Source organism: Macrotis lagotis, chromosome 1 (genome assembly GCF_037893015.1).
Source record: "Macrotis lagotis isolate mMagLag1 chromosome 1, bilby.v1.9.chrom.fasta, whole genome shotgun sequence".
NCBI lineage: Eukaryota > Metazoa > Chordata > Mammalia > Peramelemorphia > Peramelidae > Macrotis > Macrotis lagotis.
In genome coordinates this window covers 208,240,637-208,263,106 of record NC_133658.1, presented here as the reverse complement: position 1 = coordinate 208,263,106, position 22,470 = coordinate 208,240,637, and the positions used below count along the sequence as shown (strand labels likewise).

The following is a 22,470-nucleotide window of genomic DNA, read 5'->3' as shown; positions in this document are numbered from 1 at the left end:
TAATTTCAGAAAAACCTGCAAAGACTTAACATGAGCTGATACAAAGTGAAGTAAACAGAACCAAGAGAATGTGCACACAAGTAGAGGCCCCATTGTATGAGGAAAAACTGAATGACTTAGCTATTCTCAGTCATATAATGATCCAAGACAGTCCCAAAGAAGTAAGATAAAGCATATTATTTGCCTCCAGAGAAAGAGAAAGAACTGATATTGTCTGAATACAGACTGAAGCATACTATTTTTCTACTTTCTTTCATTCTTTTATTCAAGTCTTCTTCTACAAAATGACTGACTGATATGGAAATGTTTTACATGATTGCACCTATATAATCTATATCTGAATGTCTATCAACTAAGGGGGGGGAGAGAAAGGAAGAGAAGGAGAAAAGGATAGAATCTGGAACTCAAAACTTTAAAAAATATATATTATAAATTATAATTGAGGTTCCAGTCAAAATAAAGAAGGAAAGCCAGGAATGTTATAAAGCTCTCCTCGTTTTCCTTCAAAAGAACATTAATCAAACTTCTTAACATATTTTGGAGTGATAGAACCCACAAAAGAACAGAGTGGAACATCTTCCAGCAAGATTTGCCACAGGGGAAGCAGAAGCATATCCAGTACAGGGCAAAGTGGGAATGAACCTGAACTTCTTGACTGTGGGAGAGAACTTCAGGGAAGGCTTTTGCAATTCACAACCCATGGGCTGGGAGAGTTCCAGTGCAGGTGCTCAGGATACTCATTCAGTTCGTGTGGCTGATCTGGACAGCCGAGCTGGACAACTAGCCCTTGGTGTTCCTCCCAGGATAGCCTGACTTTCCCTGGAGCACAGTCCAGAGACAATCCCGGGTATTCCTCCACTCCCAATGGCTCAGGGGGTGGGCAGCTGACATCCTCAGCACTGCTGGTCCAGAGAGAGTTTCTGTCATTCCCTACTCAGAGGGCCTAGCCCAATGACTGGGCTGCCTATGTGAACAACCCCAGGCATTCCCACCATCCACAAAGGCCCACAGAGTGGATGGTTTACATTCCTAGCACTGATGGTCCAGAAAGAGATCTCTGGTCTTCCTTACTGGTCAGTTCACTGAGCAACCAGCTGGAGTTCCTAACAGCAGGCCCTAAGCCAGTAAGCAATTTTCTAGAGTTCTCAACACTGAAGATCTGCAAGCAAGCTTTTCCCCCAACACAAAAGCTTTGGGAAACAGTTCAGTAACAAATCTCAAAATGAATAAGAAAAGTCAAAGAAAAACAGGATATACTGAAAGTTACCTTGAAGATCAGGATGGACAAAACACCAGCTCAGGAAAGAAAGAGAGCAGGTGTTCTACATGTGAAACTTTGGAGGAGAATATGAATTGTACTCCAGTTCAGAAAGATTTCTTGGAAGAACTCAGTAAGGATTTTAAAAATCAAATAGAAAAATTGAGAAAAGAAATGCAAGGGAAAATTAACATCTTGTGGGGTGGCTAGGTGGCGCAGTGGAAAAAGCACCGGCCCTGGAGTCAGGAGTACCTGGGTTCAAATCCAGTCTCAGACACTTAATAATTACCTAGCTGTGTGGCCTTGGGCAAGCCACTTAACCCCATTTGCCTTGAAAAAAACTTAAAAAAAAAAAAAGAAAATTAACATCTTGCAACAAAAAAGGACAGAAGAAAACAAATCTTTAAAAATAAGATTGGGAAAATATAAAGAATAATTTCTTCAAAAGTCCAGTTGGGCAAATGGAAAAAGATAACAGCTCTTTTAAAAACAGAACTGACCAAATGGAAAAGGAGTTACAAAACTAACTAAAGAAAATAACTCCTTGAAGAATAGACTGGGACTAGTGGAGGCTAAAGACTCCATAAGACACTAAGAATCAGTTTTAAAAAATCAGAAAATTTCAAAAATAGAAGGAAATATAAAATACCACATTGGTAAAATGACTGACCTGGAAAAAAAGATCCAGGAGAGATAATTTAAGAATAATTGAACTACCTGAATGCCATAATCAAAAAAAGAACATGGATAGCATTCTTCAAGAAATTGTCAAGGAAAACTGTCCAGTTATCTTGAAACCAGAGGCCTATATAATCATTGCAAGAATTCATCAATCACCTCCTAAAAGGGATCCCAAAATGAAAATGTCAAGGAATATTGTAGTCAAATCCAGAATTAACAGATCAAGTTGAAAATACTGCAAGCAGTTAGAAAAAAACAATTCAAATACCAAGGAACCACATTCAAGAATATACAGGACATGACTGCATCAATATTAAGGATTGAAGGGTCTGGAATATGATATTCTGGAGGACAAGGGAGCTTGAATTACAACCAAAAATCAAATACCCACAAAATTGAGCATAGTTTTTCAGGAGAAAATTCAGGGGAAATTGGATAAAATAAACAACCTCCAAATTTTCCTGATTGAAAGACCAAAGCTAAGCAGAAAGCAGGAGATTCAAGAGATACATGAAACAGTAAACAGGGGAGGAGAAAAAGACTAATAATATTAAACTGATTACATTCCAATAACAGTTAAAAATTGTAACTCTATTAAAGAGAATAAACAGGTTGAAGGTATGGACATAAGTTGATTTTGATAGGATGATTTTTTAAAAATAAAGGGGGTGCAATTAGAATGAGACAGGAGAAATGGGGAAGTAAAATGGGGTAAATTGCATCACATAAAGATGCACAAGGACCTATTATAATTGAGGAAAGAAGGGGGGGTCTGCTTGAATCTTACTCTCATTGGATTTGATTCAAAGAAGAAATAACATATATACTCAAGTGGACTTAGAAATTTATCTTCCCTTTCAAGTATTAGAAGAAAATAAGGGGGAAAAGAAAGGAAGGACTGATAGAAGAGAGGAAAGGAAGAAGGGGAAAAGAGAAAGAGGAAGAAAGGGGAAGGTGGCTGATAGAAGTGGGGGAATAGATTGAAGGAGGACATATTCAGAAGCAAAACAGTATTGAGGAGGAAGAGGGTAAAAATGGGGGGGTATAAATGGAAGGGAGATAGAAAGAAGGGTAATAAATAGTCATTATAATTGTAAATGTGATTGTGTTAATCTCACCCATAAAATGGAAGTGGATAGTAGAGTGAATTAAAAATGGGAATCCTACAATATGCTGTTTACAAGAAACACATTTGAAGCAGAGAGATACACAGAGATTAAAGGTAAAAGACTCAAGTATATATTATGCTTCAAATGAAGCAAAAGAAGCAGAGATAGTAATCCCTCATCACAGACAAAGCAATTGCAAAAGTAAATCTCATTAAAAAGAATAAGGAAGGAAACTACAACTTCCTAAAAAAGTCCCATAGTCAATGAAATAATTTCAATACTAAACATGTATGCATGAAGTGGCATAACATCCAAATTCTTAGAGGAGAAACTAAATGAATTACAGTAAGACATAGACAGCAAAACTATACTGGTGTGGAATCTCAACATTCCTCTCTCATAATTAGATAAATCTAACCATAAAATAAACAAGAAGGAAGTTAATGAGGTGAATAGAATGTTAGATAGAAAGAGAAAATTAGATAGAGAAAATTGAATGGGGATAGAAAGGAATATACTTTTTTGTTTCTGTGGTACATGGCACCTATGCATTATGGCATATATTAGGGCATTAAAAATCTCATAATCACATGAATAAAGACAGAAATATTAAATACATCCTTTTCAGATCATGAAGCAATAAAAACTATGTGTAATAAAAGACTATGGAGAGATACTTAAAATTAATTGGAAATTAAATAATCTAATTTTAAAGAATGAGTGGATCAAACAACAAATCATAGAAATAATAATTGCATACAAGACAAAGACAATAAGGAAACAATATACCAAAACTTGTAGTATGCAGCCAAAAGAATTATTAGGGAAATCTGCAGAGCCAAGATGGCAGTGTGAAGGCAGGAATTCCTGGAAACTTGTTTCCCAAAAAACTCTAAAAGCCATCAAATTATGAGTCTAATCAAAATTTAGAGGGGCAGATCCCACAGAAAGACTGAGTGATACAATTTCCCAGTCCAAGACAACTTAGAATTTCTGCAAGAAAGGTCTGTTCCACCAGATTGGGGGTTGGAAAAAGCTACAGTACAGCCACAGCACAGCTGGGTTGGATACCTGGGTCTGTGGCAGAAGGGGCAGTTTCCAGACCTCTTAGCCCAGGAATCATTGGGGACAACTTGAAGGGGGTGGTGAGAGAACTCTGCCACACCAGAGTAAGTGTGGAACAGAGCTCCGGCCTCAGAGCAGCCCTATGGTGCTTAGGAGTCAGCAGAGTCACCCAGCACATCCTGAGTTCTCAGGCCATAGATGGTAAGGGGATCAGGGGAGATTGCAGAGGTCTTTCTGCTCTCTCTGAGGCAGAACTCAGCTGTTTACCCACACTCAGATCCAGGTTGCAGCTGGGCCCCCACAACACCACCATAGCCAAGCAGGGACCATCACAGCTCCAAGGCAGAGGAGAGGGCCTGAACAAAGGCAAGAGAGCAGTCAGAGCCTCTTATATGACCTTGGAGGCATTAAGGTCCCTATGGGTTGTCCCAAAAAGAACCCAAAGCCTTGGAAGTGTGGTAAATCAGCCATAGGCTGAGGAAATGAGCAAACAACAAAGAAAGAAGAATCTGACCATAAAAAATTACTTTAATCCCATGGAGGACCAAAATACATACTCAGATGATGACAAAATCAAAGCTTCTATATCCAAAACCTCCAAGAGAAATAGAAAATGGGCTCAGGCTATGGATGAGCTCAAAAAAGACTTTGAAAAGCAATTAAGAGAGGTAAAGGAAAAATTAGGAGGAGAAAAGAGAGAGGTGTAGATAAATCATGAAAACCAAGTCAGCAACTTGGTGAAAGAAATACAAAAACTACTTTAGAAAATAACATTAAAAACCAGTTTAGACCAAATGAATGAGAAAACAGAAAATTAAAAAACAGAATTGGTCAGCTGGAAATGGAGATAAAAATGTCCTCTAAAGAAAATATGCAAATGCAGAATGGAACTAAAGGAAACTTATGATTCTGTGAGAACTCAGGAAGAAATAAGACTATACCAAAAAAATTAGAAGAAAATATGAAATATCTCATTGGAAAAATAACTGACCTTTAAAACAGATACAAGAAACATAATTTAAAATTTATTAGGCTACCAAAAGTCATGATTAGGAAAAGAGCTTAGACTTCATTTTTCAAGAAATAATACAGCAAAATTGCCCTGAGATCTAGAAGCAGAGGATAAACTAGAAATTGAGGGAATTCACCAGTCACCTCCTGAAAAAGATTCCAAAAGAAAAACTTCCAAGAATATTATAGCCAAACTCCAAAACTCTCAAGTAAAAAAGAAAATACTAACAGTTGGCAGAAACAAGAAATTCAACTACCATAGCTCTCTAGTCAAAATTACACAGGATACAGCAGTATCAACATTAAGGGCTTGAAGGGTTTGGAATATAATATTGATGAAGGCAAAAGATCTTGGTTTACAACCAAGCAAACTTAACTACCAAGCAAAACTTAACATCCTCTTTCAGGGGAAAAGTTAGACTTTCAACAAAACAAGGGACTTTCAAACTTTCCTATTGAAACAACCGGAGCTGAACAGTTTGATCTCCAAGTCCTGGACTTGGGGAAACCATAGAGGGGGTGGAAGAGAAGGACTAACTATGAGGAACTTAATGATGTTGAATTGTTTGTATTCTTGCAGGGGAAGAAGATACTGATAACTCATATGAACTTTCTCATTCATAAGAGCAGTTAGAAGGAGAATATATAGACAAAGCACAGGAAGGAGCTGAATATAATAGTATAATATAGTAAAAAGATGGAGTCAATGAAATTAATAAAAGCAAAAGTAAAAAACTATTGAACTAATAATAAAACTAAGAGTTGATTTTTTGAAAATATCAACAAAAAAGATAAAAGTCTTTGGTTAATTTGATTTAAAAAAGAAGAAAATCAAATTACCAATGTCAAAATGAAAAAAGGTAAATTTTCCACCAATGAGGAAGAATATTAAAGTAAAATAAATCAGAGCAATTTTGCTCCTTTGCTAATAAATTTCATGATCTAAGTGAAACAGATGAATATTTACAAAAATATAAACTTCCCAGGTTAAAAGAAAATTAAATACTTAAATAATGACATGTCGGGGGGGGGGGGGGATTGAACAAGTTATCAGTAAGCTCCCTAAAAAAAATCTCTAGGGCCAGATGGATTTATAAGGGCCTTCTACCAAACCTTCAAGGAACAGTTAGTTCCAATTCTATATAAACTATTTTTAAAAATAGGTGGAGTCCTGCTAAATTCCTTCTATGACACATATGGTGCTGATACCTAAACAAAAAATAGTTAAAATAGTGAAAGAGAATTATAGATTAGTTTCTCTAATGAACATGGATGCAAAAATTTTAAATAAAATATTAGCAAAATGATAATAGCAAGCTATTTCTAAGATAATGCGCTATGATCTAGTAGGATTTATATCAAGAATGCAGAATTGGTTCACTCTTACAAAATCAGCATAACTGATCATGTCAATAACAATCTTATCAGAAATCATATGATTATATCAATAGATGCTGAAAAAGTTTTTGACAAAATACAACAGCCATTCTCATTAAAAACACTGGAGAGCATAGGAATAAAGGCATTCTATAAAACAATAAGCAGTATCTAAAACCATCAACAAATTTGATATATAATGGAGACTAGAAATAGTCTCAATAAAATCAGGGTCGTGAAAAAAAGAATGTCCTCTAACATCACTGTTATTTTATATTGTATTAGAAATGTTAGTTTTAGCAATAAGAGAAAAAAAGAAATTGAAGGAATTAGAACAGATAATAAGAAACAAAGTTCTTACTCTTTGCAGATGGATATGATCTACTTAGAGAATTCTAGAAAATCATCTAAAAACTATTTGAAACAATTAGCAGCAACTTTAGCAAAATTGCAAGATATCAATACCCACATAAATCATCAGCATTTCTATGTATTACTAACAAGACACAGCAATGAGAGAAAGGAAAATTCCATTTAAACTAACTTTAGACAACATAAAAATACTTGGTAGTCTACCTGCCAAAGCAATCTCATAAACTATATGAAAACAACTAAAAAATACTTTCCACACAAATAAAATCAGATCTAAAAAAAAAACTAGGCAAATGTAGGCCAAGAGAATACAATTAAAATGACAATCCTACCTAAATTAAATTGCTTATTCAGTGCTATACCAATCAAACTTCTAAAAAAATTACTTTATTAAGCTAGAAAAACTAGTAAGTAAATTCATATGGAAGACCAACAGATCTAGAATTCAAGGGAACTTATGGAAAAAAATGCAAAGGAAGGAGGCCTAGCCATACCAGATCTAAAATTATATTATAAAAAAATTAGTCATCAAAGTTATTTGGGACTGGTTAAGAAATAAATAGAGTGGTGGATCAATGAAATAGATTAGGTGAAAAAAGAAACACTAAATGACTATAATCTGTTGTTTGATAAACCCAGAGATTGCAGTTCCTGGAATAAGAACTCACTTTTTGATAAAAAAAAAAAAAACCTACTGGGAAAACTGCAAGATGATTTGGCAGAAAGTAGCTATAAATCAATACCTCATACCCTATACCAAGATAGGGTAAAATAGGTGCAAAATTTAGACATAAAAGGTTCTATCATAAGTCAATTAAGAGAGAATAGGGATTAGTTTACCTATCAGATCTATGGAAAGGGAAGCAGTTTATGACCAAAGAGAGAATATTATAAAATGCAAAATGGATAATTTTGATGACATTAAACTGAGAAGTTTTTACACAAACAAAACCAATGAAACCATTAGGAAACAAATTTTGCAATTAGTGTTTCTAACAAAAGATTTATTTCTAAAATATATAGAGAATTGAGTCATTCTCCAATTGATAAATGACCAAAGGATAAGAAAAGGCAATTCTCAGATGAAGAAATTAAAGCTATCTATAGCCATATGAAAAATTGATCTAAATCATTATTAATTATAGAAAAGCAAATTAAAATGACTCTGAGGTATCACCTCATACCTATCAGATTAACCAATATGAATTAAAAGGGAAATGAACAATGTTAAATGGGATGTTGGAAAACTGGGATATTAATTCATTTTTGGTGGAGTTTTGAACTGATCCAACTTTTTCTGGAGAGCAATTTGGAATTATGTCCAAAAGACAATAAAACTGCACATCCCTTTGATCCAGCAATGCTACTACTAAGTCTGTGCCCGCAAAAAGATCATAAAAGGGTAAAAAAATTCACTTCTATAAAAATATTTGCAGCAGCTCTTTTCATAGTGACAAAGAATTGAAAATTGAGGGGATGCCCATCAATTGGGAACTGACTGAAAAATTGTGGTATATGAATGTAATGGAACGCTATTGTTCTATAAGAAATCATTCAGATTGGGACATTTCAGAATAGATTGTAAAGACTTGCATGAACTGATTCTGAGAGAATTGAGCAGAACCAGAAGAACATTGTACACACTAACAGCAGTACTAGGTGATGATCAACTATGATAGACTTGTTCATTTCAACAGTGCAATAATCAAAGACAATTCTAAAAGACCTATGATGGGAAAAATCGACCATATCCAGAGAAGGAACTGTGGAGTTTAAATGTAGACCAAAGCTTACTATCTTCAATTTTTAAAAGTTTTCTTTTGTAATATGTTTTATTTTCTCTCTAATGTTTTTTTTCTCATTTTGATTTGATTCTTCTTTCATACTATGATTATTATGGAACTATGTTTAGCACAGATACACATATATATAAATTTTCATATGTAATTTAAAATTAGTTTTAGTTGACTTTTATTTGTTATAAGAGAGACCTCTCATGAAGTAGGAAAAATTCTGTAAATGTTTGTAATATAAAAACAATGCATCTCAATAAAACTTAAAAGTGTTTAAAAAAATTGATCTGTTGCTCATTCAGCTTAATGAGATTACAGGTGTGACCTTTTGAACTAGACCAGATTCCAAGGATTGGGACAATATGATACTTAGGCTTTAAAAAGATTATTTTGAGAATGCCTCATGATGCCCATTTCCTGAGACTGCTAATCACTTATCTAATCTGAGAAAAGGAAATAAAAAGATAGAAGAAGCAATCTAGTGATGGGAGGTCTAGAAAGTCCATTATCAGGTCTTTTGTGCTTCCACCTTGCTTCATCATTGCTCCTGGGCAGGGGAAGGATTTGTAATAAGAAAAGTTCCCTCCCCTCTGTTTCATTTCTGTCTTAAAGCCCAAGGGATAGAGAGTCTTTAAAATAGACCCAAAAGGTCCAAAGGACTCAAAGCAATTTAATAGCCCACTATTACAGACCACAGTTGAGTTTCTCTAACAGTCACTAGTCATCATGAGGCAGTTCCAAACTGAGGACACCACTCAGAGTTAACTGAGTCACACCAGCAAGGGATTGGTGGTTCTTTTTTGGTTTTTGCAAGGCAATAGGGTTAATTGATTTGCCCAAGGTCACACAGCTAGGTAATTATTAAGTGTCTAATCAGGATTTGAACTCGGGCCCTTCCTGACACTAGGGTTGGTGTTCTATCCATTGCACTGCCTGGTTTCCTCCTTATGGATATCAAAATAATCTTTCTAAACTATAAGGAAGATGTGGGTTCAAATCCAGTCTCAGAAATTTACTAACTGGGTGATCCAGGACAAATCACATATTACTGTTTGACTCAATTTCCCCATCTGTAAAATGAACTGGTTTCTCCAGTTTCTCCAGAAATACCAAACCACTCCAATATCTTTGCCAAGGAACCCCCAAATGGGATTTTTGGGCAAAATGAACAGCAATAACAATGACTTCTCATATATAATGAGTTTCATATTATTAGTCTTCTCAATAAGTAGGGGAGGGACTAAAGGGAAGAAATTTGGATCTCAAAATTTTTTCAAATGAATATTAGAAGGAAAAAAACAATAAGATATTCTCATACCCATCTATTTCCACATTTGTTACCTGATCAATGGGCAAATCTATTTGCACATTTTTATCTTCTTTCACACATAGTGCTCCTTGGATGTCTTTTCTAGGAGTATGTGCTTGATATACATAACCTTCTGGAGTAAAAAAAAAAACCATTTAGGAAACTACATTAAATCATTGAGTTAAATTTATATAGGTTCATATTAGAGAAAAATATGCTGGTCCTAGAGTCAGAATCTAATTTTAAGTTTCTTTATATCTTCATTTTAAGTTTCTTCATTCTTCATGTAGATCATTCTTTTGCTCCCTACTTCAGAAGATTATTATAAGGAAAGCACTTGGTTCAACTTAAAATTTTTATTAATTTATGAAGTTGCCATTTTACTCCTTTAGATTGTAGTACAAAAGAAAAAGCAATTATTCTGGGGTCCAAATTCCACTTCTGATAATTATTACCTGTATGACCTGAGACTAATCAATTAACCTCCTTGGGCCTCAGTTTTCTCATCTGTTAAAAGGGGGTAAAATAGTCTCTGAAATCCCTTCCAGTCCTACATCTGTTCCTAATTAGCATGACTCAGAATAGTAAAATGTACCTTCCTTTTTCTGTGAAGTAGATAGTCCAATTTATAGTATAATCTCACTAATTCAAAATAATTGAAGGGTAAGCCCCATCAGACTAGATAACAATATCATTTATAGATTATTTTAAAAGAAATGCAGTTTTATTAGTTCCAAGTATTTACATAAACTCAATGAGGCTTAAGGGTTTACTTTGCTTTAATGAATAGATTATCAATAATGGGCAATTGCTGAACACTAGGACAAGCCTTGGTCCTGGGCTATCTCATAGGAATCTTGTCTTTGTGGCTTACAGAGCTGGAGCAAGGTCTCTGCACAACCAGGAATGGTAAGAAAAGTAAGGGTCTGGAATAATACTGTCCCTATGAATTCATGAAACTTTTTAAAAATCATTTTGTATAGTGGAAGGGGTGACAGGTTTGAAGTCAGAGAATTTAGGTTTGAATCCCAGCTTTACCCGTTTATTACCTGTGTGATATTGTATAAATTACTTAATCTCTCTGGCCTTCCTTTCTAGCTTAATGAGAGAAAGAAATTAAATGATTTGTGATAGTCCTTTTGGTTCAAAATCTACAATACCAAAAAATTCTAAAGATATACTCGAGTGACCACAGGACTAATGATGAATTATGCTTCTACTCTTCTTACAGAGGGGTAATGAACCCCAAGGTACATAATGAGACTTACATTTTTAGAGAAGGCAAAGGTGTGGATTTGTTTTTCTTGACCATACTAGTTATAATAATTTTCCCCTTTTCATTGGGGGAGGAGGGCATAGAAGAAAGGAAATCTATCAATAGTGCTACCCAGAAAAAAAGACTAAAACTAATTGATCATATAAGTAAATTTTAAAATGCATAGAAGGGAAAAGAATGTAATTAAAGAGGGGAACACAGACAAGCAGGGCAACTTTGAAAGTAACATTGAATTAAATGCATACTTTTTTAAAGCAAATTATATATCATAAAGATTCATTTCATGTATAATTCTCATTTTTCTACTATACTTTTTATACAGAAATGTCTTTCTAAGAGTTTGTTGAATTCAGAATAAATAAACAAGCATAAAAACAAGCAAACAAATTAACTCTTTCATGCCAGAGAGGGAAGGATTCTTTGATATCAAAAAATGATCCAATGTTACACATTTTCCTCTCTCTACCATAGTTAATTGGATGCCAAATCTCATAGATTCTATCTTACCAATATCTCTCCACTTAGTCCCTTTCCCTTCAGTCACCCAGTCACATGCTAGATTTTGAGATGGAAAATATAGGTCTAAATCCTGACTTCTAGTCTGTGTGACCTCTGGCAAATAGCCTCATCTTGCTGGACCTCAATTATTCATGAATAGAATGAGTCAAATGTACTACATGGTCTCTAAGGATACTTCATTGCTGTTATCCTTCATTCTATGATTGTGCGGTCATCACAATATGTCAAGCCCTCAGCACCTTTTAGCTACATTATATTGCTACAAACCCCTGCGTGCTTGGCTTCACTGCTTCAGTTATCTTCTCTCTCAAGTCTATCTTTCATGCACCTATAAAACTGATCATTCTTATATGCAGTGATGACCAAGTTAATCATTTATCCAAGAAGCTTCAGCAGTACCATATTACCTCAAGGAGAAATGACAAATTTTTGTTTTTAGAAACCTATATAAAAACCTATATAAACCTATATAGGGTATTTAGCACCCTATATAAACTGGTTCCATTCTTTCTCATCAATCTAATTTCCCATGATGATTACTCAAAAACTATATTCCAATCAAATTGGCCTACTTTCTCATTCCTATACATTATAGTTCATCTTTCATCTTTTTTCCTTTACACAGACTATTTCCACTTCTTGAGATAGTTTCCATCGTTACCACCACTTATTTGGACTCCCTTGGTTTCCCCATTAAGACTCAATTTATGGGATACCTTCTACAAAAGGTCTTCCATGTTTCTCCAAATTAAAATATGCCCTCAAATAAATTTTCTAATTTTAATGTATTTTGATTTACTTGTCTGTGTATATGTTGTTTCTTTCCAATAGAATGAAAACTCCTTGAGGATGATGATAAATTTCTTTTTCTCTTTTTATCTCTAGTACCTCATGTAGTATTACCTGGTGTAATAATTATAATAATACTAAAGGTTTGCAAAGAAATTTACAATTGACTCATTTTATCCTCACAACAGCTCCAAGAGTTAAGTGGCATGATTATCTCCATTTTACAGATTAGAAGAGTGAGGTTAAGAGAAGATAAATCACTTGCCTAAAACCACATTGTTAATATCTAAAACAGAATTTGAACTCAAGTGTTCCTGATTTCAGGATCAGAGTTCTTTGTATGTATATCACCACATAGTTGTCCCCTATGATGTACACATACAATGCTTAATGGGGTTTTTTAATTGCTTTTCCAATTTCTACTTCACCCCTTAAAGAGAATAAATCAAAGGATTTAGTAGATAGATGGGCTTGGCATCAGAAAGACTTCCTAAATTCAAATCTGCTCTCAGATCCTTTCTAGTTGTATGAACCTGAGCAAGTCACTTAATCATTATTTGTATTTTTCTTATCTTTAAAATGAGTTGGAGGAAGAAATGGCAAACCACTCCTGTATCTTAGCAAAGAAAACCCCAAATTGGGTCATGAAAAGTCAAACATGACAGAACAAGGTCAAATAAGTTGAGGGGAAAAAATAGAACCCAAGGGGGACAGAATTTACAGGACTAATGAGCAGTAGAGCAAGAATCCAAATCTGAAACTAGAGGCAGTACCTTATCTTTCCATCTCCATCATACTGCTTCTCCCTTAAGTAACCATAATGTAGAATCAGATAATGCTAGTAATATTCCTTGTAATGAATGAATTATCTCCAATTAAACAGTGGTATCAAACTCAAACAGACCACAGGAACCACTAAGTCCTACATAAGTTCCCTGAAGATGCATATTGATTAAGAAAACCGCATATTAACATTAACAACATTCTATTATATCTTTATTTACTTTATTAAATATTTCCCAATTATATATTTCATTTCCCAATTATATTTTCAGTTCAGGTCATATTTGTGAATGTTATAGACTGCATGTTTGATACCTCCAGCATAAAAGACAGTGTTATAATAGAAGTCATAATGACTTGTGTTCAAATCCTACCCCTGGTGTTTCCTATCTATTTGACTGAACAAGACCCTTAACCTCTCTAAAATTCAGTTTCTTTCACTGTGAAAAGAAAAAAGTAAAAACATAACCATAATGACAAAACCTCATCAAAAATGTCACTTCTATTTTCTAAATTGAAAAGGCAGATAAGTTTAATTTTATAGATCTGTTTAGAAAAAAAAAACCTAACCTAATTGAATGAAAATTTGTTTTCATCAATTGATTTTTCCTGTGGACAAGTGGATGTGTGAGTGGGTATGCGTGTGTGAGAAATGTACAGAAAGATATATACATTTTTAAAGTTTAAAAGATATAACACCTTGCACATGTATGTATACATATAATGTACATGCCTCATTATACATATAAACCTTTGTAACCCCTATTTTTATATTTTTTGGTTGTTGAGTAGTATAATAGAGTGTGCTGGACTTAAAGGTAGAAAAACCAGAGCCTGAATTCTGCCTCATGTATTCACCATCCAGATGACTCTAGGCAAGTCACTTATATTTTTTTCAGGCTCAGTTTCTTCATCTGTAAAATGGATGATTTTAGGTCCTAACTCTTCAAGTTATTGTGAGAATTAACTGAAATAATATCTGTAAAGTGCTTTGTAATTTTTTTTAAAAACTATAAAAATCCTAGATACTATTATAAATAACAATTGTGCCCACAATTTTCTCAAATCTAAATTATCATAAAAATAGTGATTTCAATTTCAGACATATATATATAAAACACCTCTTTTTGTTCATCATTAAAGGTCAATTATAGACAGCAAAATGCTACTGTAAAAATATTGTAAAAGGTATTAAATATGGCATCTTATATTTATATTTTTAATATTACTTTTATATTCTTCCTTTGGGCCATTGAAGACCTCATCACTCCTTTCAGGCTCTTATTTAAAAGATCTGCCTATATTATTAAATGTTCATCTTGTGTCCTTCTTTTACCCATGATGGTCCAATTTGGGGTACTAGAACATTTTCCTAATAACACTAGAGATGTAATACTAGAAATCTTATAAACATTTTAAAATAATTTATCTAATAGAAAATAGCAAAAAAAAACTAGAAGTTTTGATTACATAAAGAAAATGTAAAATTTCCTCTTACCTGCTCCAACTAGAATTAAAGGTTCTGTAAAACTTGGCTTCTTCTCCATTTTTGCATAGAATACTGAGCTTTCATTCTTTTTTAGCATTTCTTCATATAAAGATTGATCTACTAATTCTTTTATATCCTGATTAAAACATATATTGTAAACAAAATGGTATTAAGTAAACCTCATGGTCCATTTAGTTCAAACAGTCATTCTCACTGGTCTGTTTTGAGGTATAAGACTTATGAGAGTAAGCAATAGAAATTGGGAATTGGGGTATGGGGTCACTCATCTCTGAGAAAAATCTCATCTCATTCATTGACTTGATCTCAAATAGCATCATATTTCCCATCTGTAAAATAAAAATAATTCATTCATCCCTTCCCTCCTAGAGATACCACAAGGCTTAACTAATTACTAGAAGGCACTCTACCTGTATCAAATCATAGGTATCTCTAGCATCTAATATCAATCTTGGAAAAGAGGATTTCTTTAAGGGAATAAACGAGTAAACTGAGAGACTCCTCTCATTTGTCAGAGTCTCTTTTCAAATCAAATAACAAAACTATTTAGAAATAATTCAATAAATTTCTGTCCAAGCATCTGAGGGCAACAAGGACCTTTGGTACAGAAATAAACATGTGGCATGTACATTTGGAAATATATAGAAAAATAATTAAACTTAAATAATATTGATATTTTTCTAGATATTTATAGAAAAGTATAATTTTGTTCAATATATTAATGTATAGTGAAATATGAAATATAATAATTGGATAATATATTAATAAAGATAATAAATTCTTTTACCATATTCTGCTCTTTAAAGGATGTCTAAAACTTAACGTAAGTTACTTGAGGTCAAAGACTATTCCATGTCTCTCTCAACATTAGCTCAAATTCTGGGACATATCTTATTCATTGATTGATTATTTTTTATTGTGCTTTCTACTTAACACATTTAGGTGTGCAATTGCTTCTTGGATTGGACCTGTGATCATACCTGGAAATTCCATAAAGAAATGACCTCTGACAAAACCAATAGACTCCACATTTTGCATTCTTAAGAGTTGCCAGGCTCATTGAGAAGTTGAATGACTTACAGTGAGAATATGAACTCAGGTCTTCCTGAATCCAAACTTGACCCTCTGTCTTCTGTGACACACCACAACATGAATATGAATATGTAGTTGATGGTGATGATAATGATGATTTTATGTGGTGCTTTAAGTTTTGCAAAGTTCTTTATGAGGGTTATTTCAGTTGTTCCTAAAACAACCCTATGAAGTCTATATTCTCCATTTTACAAATGAAAAAACTAAGGCTGGAACAAATGACTTGGCTTGTTCAGGTCACAATTAGTTAAGTGTTTGAATCAGGGTTCACATTCAGATCTACAAAACTTCAAGTTAAACACTCTATCCACTCTATGATAGACAGACAGAGAGATAGATAGATAGATAGATAGATAGATAGATAGATAGATAGATATAAAAGATTGATAGATGAATGATAGGTAGATACACACACAAAAAAATCCCCAATATAAATATATAATATGCATATATATATACAGTTCTCAAATATGAACAATTATATATAATACACATTTATAGATTTATATATGTATACATTATACATACATATTATGGATTACATATTTAAATTAGAAAGTATTTATTCTTTCTTATGAGCCATATACTGTAGTAGTTGATAGGAATATAAAAGCATAAATAAAATAGATCTCCTCAACATAAATAGTGTACATTCAATGGATATAAAATGTATGTAACTAATATCCATATTATGTATATACATTAATATGTACAAATATAAGTATATATAAAATAGATACAATAAATATCAGTTAATTGGGGGAGGTACATTAGTAGCTGAAGCCATAAGGGGAGTCTTTACATACAAAGTAGCATTTGAACTGAACTGAGATTTGGAGAAGGTGGAGTCAAGATGAAGAATAAAACAGGAATTTATCTGATTTCTCCCAAATTCCCCCACAAACAACTTTTAAATAATGCCTCAAATCCAGTTCTGGAATGGGAGAACCAACAAAAAATTGAGATGAAATAAATTCCAATACCAAAATAAATTATGAAGTCAGCATAAAAAATGTCTCACCAGGGAGAAGGTCAGAACTGAAGGGCAATGCAGCACAGGCCCCAGAGCTAGCTAGCCAGCAACAGACTATGGAGGTGATGCATCAGTAATAGCAGCAACATCAGGAGCATTTATCCTCTAGAAGGAGTGGGGTGGAGGTTCTGGGGTAATTGGTCTGAAGGAGATTATAGGGGGATCCTTTATTGGCATTGGATGCAAGACCCTCTGGGAGACTATTTTTCATTTTTTCATATTTGATGACTCTGATATAGAGGATTGGAGGACAGAATGTTATACTTGAAGTCATAATGGCCTGAGTTCACATCCTGCCTCTGGTGTTTACTACCTATGAGACTAGGAAAAAAGCTCTTAATCTTTCTGAAATTCATTTCTTTCACTATAAAAAAGGATAAACATTAACATTAATGATGACACCTCAATGAAAATGTTATTACATTTTCTATTCTCAACCTTATAGATCTATTTTTTAAAAAAATCAATCTATGCCCATATATTCCAAGGGAAAGAAGAGAACTAGAGCTTGTACCCACAAGGGAACGGTGGCCCTGATCATAGTTCCAGGGAGAAGAAAATTCTTCTGGTCACTCACAGGCCAGAGTGCAGGTGAGGAGATCAGAGACCATACCTTGGAAGACCCAAAAGCAGGCTCTCAGAATTAGCTCTCCAAACAGCAACGTAAAAGCCCTGAAACTTGGGACAATGCACCCTATATTCAGAAATGGGGTCAACCTTTAACATACAGTTAAAAGTCAATAAATGGGGGAGGGGGAAGCTAGGTGGCACAGTGGATAGAATACTGGCCTTGGAATCAAGAGGACCTGAGTTTAAATCAGCCTCAGACACTTGATACTTAACTAGCTGTGTGACCTCCAGCAAGTCATTTTAACCCCATTGTCTTGCAAAAACAAACCAGAAAAAAAGACCATTAAAAAGAAAAGAAATAGGATGGGAAATTGAGCAAACAACAAAAAGAACCTGACCATAGAAAGTTACTATGGTGAGAGGGAAAATCAAGACACAATTTTAGAAGAAAATGAAGTCAAAACAGTGAAATGCAAAGCCTCAGAGAAAAGTGTGATTTGCTCACAAGTACAAAAAGAATTCCTGAAGACTTCAAAAAGAATTTTCAAAATAAGAGAGGTAAATGGAAAATTGAGGAAAGAAATGAGAGACAAGAAAATTATGAAAAGAGACTTGATATCTTTGTAAAAAAAGACACCAAAAATAATGAAAAAAGTATCACTTTACAAAACAGAACTTAATTGGTTGAAGAAGATCAAAACTATATCACTATATTAGAGACAAGTTACAGTGTGTCCAACTATGAATGATCAGACTAGTATGAGTTTGGAATGCTGTACCACAGGTTGGGTACAAATAGTCCATGTGAACACATAAGATTGGTGTACTCAATTTAGGAAAATGGAAGAGAAGAGTTCATGAGATGCACAGGTGTTCAGTAATAAGTGACCATTGCTATTGTTATTCCTCCCAATGGTGTTCAGTAGTAAGTGACCATTGCTATTGTTATTCCTCCCAATTATAAACCTTTCCACTTTTGGTATATTGATGACAAGGGTTCTCCAGGCTTTCATAAAATTTTTACTTTGACATCAGGGTTCACATAGTGGGAAGATAAGCACTAATGATGGTGGTTTGGTGTTTTCCTGCAAGTGGCAATCTCATTGATTGCCTGTCATTCATGTCTTTTGGTAGATATAAAAGCTTATTTACTAGTTTTAATTGAAAAACTTACCTCAGTTTCACAATACTCCCCCCCCTTCACTGTGGCCATTCCAGGAAAAAAAAATGTGTATTCAGCTCCACCTTCAATAAGCTGCTCTTCATTTTTCAGTCTTATTTCATCATGGTTGCTACTTGGATGGGATACTAGTTGAGTTCTCTTGCAACAAGAGTTGTTCCATCTTTCAGGTCTATTGGATCTTGGGATATCAGTATGTGCACATTACATACACCAATGGCCAATGCAATCATCTTTGAAAGAGTTTTTCTACTTTTTTTTGTGTTTTGGCCAGAGGGTAGACTCCCTACCTACCAAGGAAATCAGGTCAGGGTGGGGTAGTCAGACAATTTTAGGGCACCTTTGCTAACCCCTTCCCTCAAGCCAAGAGGTGAGTAGTGCAATAATTTTTTTAAAAACCTGCTAATACACCCAAAGGCCTACTGAATCCCACTACTACTTCCAATGAGGATGACCCTATGACCTGATCACCTGTGTATAGGTTGTGACTACAGCTCCTCCAATGTATCCATATCTGCTTTGTCACTTGCCTGTCACCACAGGACTTTGAGATAGGAATGATAATATGGCATGGGTAATGTCTTTTGATTCATGCGTAAATTGAATTTAAGGGAGGCCAAGTTGCACAAAGTCACCAGCCTTACTCTCTCTTCTAAAAGTCTTCAATTCAATCAAGACAACAAGTGATGAGTCTAAATGTAGTGAATTACCTTGGCTTTTTCAAAATCTAACCAAGCTATACATATATTCCACAGTGCCCGCTTCAGTTGAATAAATTGTTTTCATTAACCCATTCCACCAGTGGAAGGCTTCACATGCTTGAGTTAGGCACCCACCTAACTCACTGATGAATTTTAAACCTCATTGGTTACCCACAACCTCATTGGTTACCTACATATGGTGTAGCCCATATGCTGAAAGAATATAAGGGGATATAGTAGTTGGACATGTTTATAGCAATTTCTTGGAGCCACAGACAGAAAGCAGTCCTGTAAACAATTCAGCAGTCTTCCCACCAGCTGTATGAGTCTTCCTACACCCTACATTTTTCCAAATGATAAAAGAGACACAAAAATCAACTGAAAAGAAGAATTCTTTTAAAAAACAGAATTGTCCAGGTGAAAAAAAGAATACAAAATTTGCTGAAGAAAACAATTCACTAAAAAATAAAACTGGACAAATGGAAAAAGGGGTATAAAAGATCACTGAAGAAAATAATTAAAAATTAGAACTGAACAAGTAGAAGACAATGATTCCATAAGATATCAAGAAATAATAAAAAAAACACATACACCAAGATAAGGTCAAAATGAGTATATGATTTAGGCATAAAGGGTGATACTAAAAGCTAATTAGGAGAGTAAGGAATAGTTTATTTGTCCGCTCTTTGGAGAGGGTAAGAATGTATGACCAAGCAAGAGAGAGAGAGAACATTTTAAAAATGCAAAATGGATAATTTTGATTACATTAAAAATAAAAGGTTTTGCATCAAAAGACCAATGCAGCCAAGGTTCAAAAAATAAAGAAAGCTGGGGAAAAATTTTCAGGAATTTTTTGATGAAGTACTCATTTCTAAAATGTATAGAAAACAGAGTCAAATTTATAAGAATACAAGTCATTCCCCAATTTGATCATTTAAAGGATATGAACAGGCAATTTTCAGATAAAGAAATTAAACCTGAGTCATATCAAAAAATTATTGATTAGAGAAAGCAAATTAAAATAACTATGTTATACCATGTCAAAGTTATAAGATTGGGCAATATGAGAAAAAGAAAATGACCAATGTTGGATGGGATGTGAAAAAAAAACTGGAATTCTCATGCCCTTGGTGTAATTGTGAACTGATCCAGCCTTTCTGAAAAGTAATTGGAACTATTCCCAAAGGGCAAAAACACTGTACATATTCTTTGATTCAGTAATACAACCACAAGGTCTGTATTCCAAAAAGAACATGAAAAGGGGGAAAGACCTATATGTTTGAAAATGTTCCTATTCATGATGCTGAGTGAAGTGGGTTAGAAACATTAACAGCAACATTGTGTGATGATCAGCTGTATTACACCTACCTCTTCTCAACAGTACAATGATCAAGGACATCAAGGATGGGAAATGCTATACACATCCAGAGAAAGAACTAAGAATTCTGAACTAAAGCATAGCCTTTTCAATTTTTAAATTTGTTTCAAGTTTTATGCTTTTTCCCTTTCATGGTTTTTTCCCCTTTTGTTCTGATTTTTAATTCACAATATAACTAAGATGGAAATTTGTTTAACATAGCTGTTGTACATATATAATTTATTTAAGAATACTTGCTGTCAGGGGAATGTCAGGAGGAAAGGAAGGGAAGGAGACAAATATGGAATTCAAAATCTATCAAAAAATGAATGTTGAAAACTATCTAGGAAAAAAACAAAAACTACCAAAAAATGACTTCTCAAATTTTACATAGTACACTGAGTTTTTGCTCCTTTTAAGCATTTCTTCATCTTGGGCTTGATCAACTCCTTTATTTTGTGGTTAAAACACGCATTGTAAACAAAATGGCATTAAGTAAATCTTCCTTTCCAATTAGTCTTTACAGTCATTCTCAGTGGTCTGTTTTGATGTACAAGATTTATGACAATAAGCAGTAGAAGTTGAGGGTTGGGATGGGGGATAGGGACAATCACCTCTGAGGAAACCTCACCTCCTCCACTGGTTCACTCTCAAATGGTCTCATGCTGCCCTCCTGTAAAAAGACAATAATTCTGTCAAACCTTCCCTCCCTAAAATAATAAGGATTAGCTAATTACTGGAAGGCACTCTACCTTCAATCAAATCATAGGTATCTCTAGCATCTAATACAAAGCTTGGAAAAAAGGGGGATTTCTTTATGAGAACAAACCAGTTAAGCTAGAAATTTTTCCCATTTGTCTGATTCTCTCATTAATTCAAAGAAACAAAACTATTTAGAAAAGTTTCAACAGGTAATTTCTTTCCAGGACTTTGAGAGCAACAAGCATTTTTGGAAGAGAAATAAAACATGTGGAATGTACATTTGGACATTTATTGAAAAAGAAGTAAAATTATTTTTATGATATTAAGAGTTATTAGATATTAATAGGATATTAATATTTTCTAGATATTTATATTAAAGCTTAAATTTTCTCAATATATTAATGTCCCATGGCAAATAAAATAGATTAATCAGGTAACATATTAATAAAGTTAATATAATACTCTAAAGGATGGTCTATAAAGGATATCTAAAATTGCCTTGTTAAACAATAGTTCCTTGAGGGCAAAGACTATTTATTCCTTCTTTGTATTCTCAATGATAACTCAAAGTTTCAGACATACTGGGCACTTAAAAAACTTATTTGTTGATCGATTGCTTTTACTGTGCTCTCTACTGACATATTTAGACACATGACATGATAAATGTAAGCATTCTTAATTATAAGGAGTGCATTTGTTCCTTGGATTGAACTTATGATCATAACAGGGAACTCCAGTAAAGAAATTACCTCTGTCCAGACCAATCAGTAACAGCTCCACATTTCACATTTTTAAGAGTTTCCAGGTTCATTGAGAGTTTGAATGACATAGAGAGAGGACCTTAAATCAGGTCTTCCTAAACTCAGATGGACTATTTCATGAATATGTGCGCATAGTTGACAATGATGATGATAACTGGAGTTATCATCATCATCAAATGCAAAACTCTTTACATTTGTTATGTCATTTGATCCATACAACAACCC

At 34.0% G+C, this 22,470-nt stretch overlaps 1 protein-coding gene across 13 annotated transcripts in view; it reads right to left on the bottom strand.

Moving 5' to 3' along the window:
• Positions 1-22,470, bottom strand: part of DCDC2C (doublecortin domain containing 2C) — a 229,963-nt gene that overhangs the window by 66,558 nt on the left and 140,935 nt on the right. For 11 of the 13 annotated variants that reach the window (XR_012473397.1, XR_012473401.1, XR_012473403.1 and 8 more), the window contains 3 exons: positions 21,414-21,455; positions 14,841-14,967; positions 10,008-10,108 (listed from right to left, as the gene is read on the bottom strand). Coding sequence is in view for 3 of the 13 variants with exons in the window: in XM_074209599.1 (XP_074065700.1) it covers positions 10,008-10,108; positions 14,841-14,967; positions 21,414-21,455 (270 nt within the window). In the remaining 10 variants the exon portion in view is untranslated. The remainder of the gene's footprint in view (positions 1-10,007; positions 10,109-14,840; positions 14,968-21,413; positions 21,456-22,470) is intronic. The other 2 variants (XR_012473396.1, XR_012473404.1) reach the window with 2 other exon arrangements.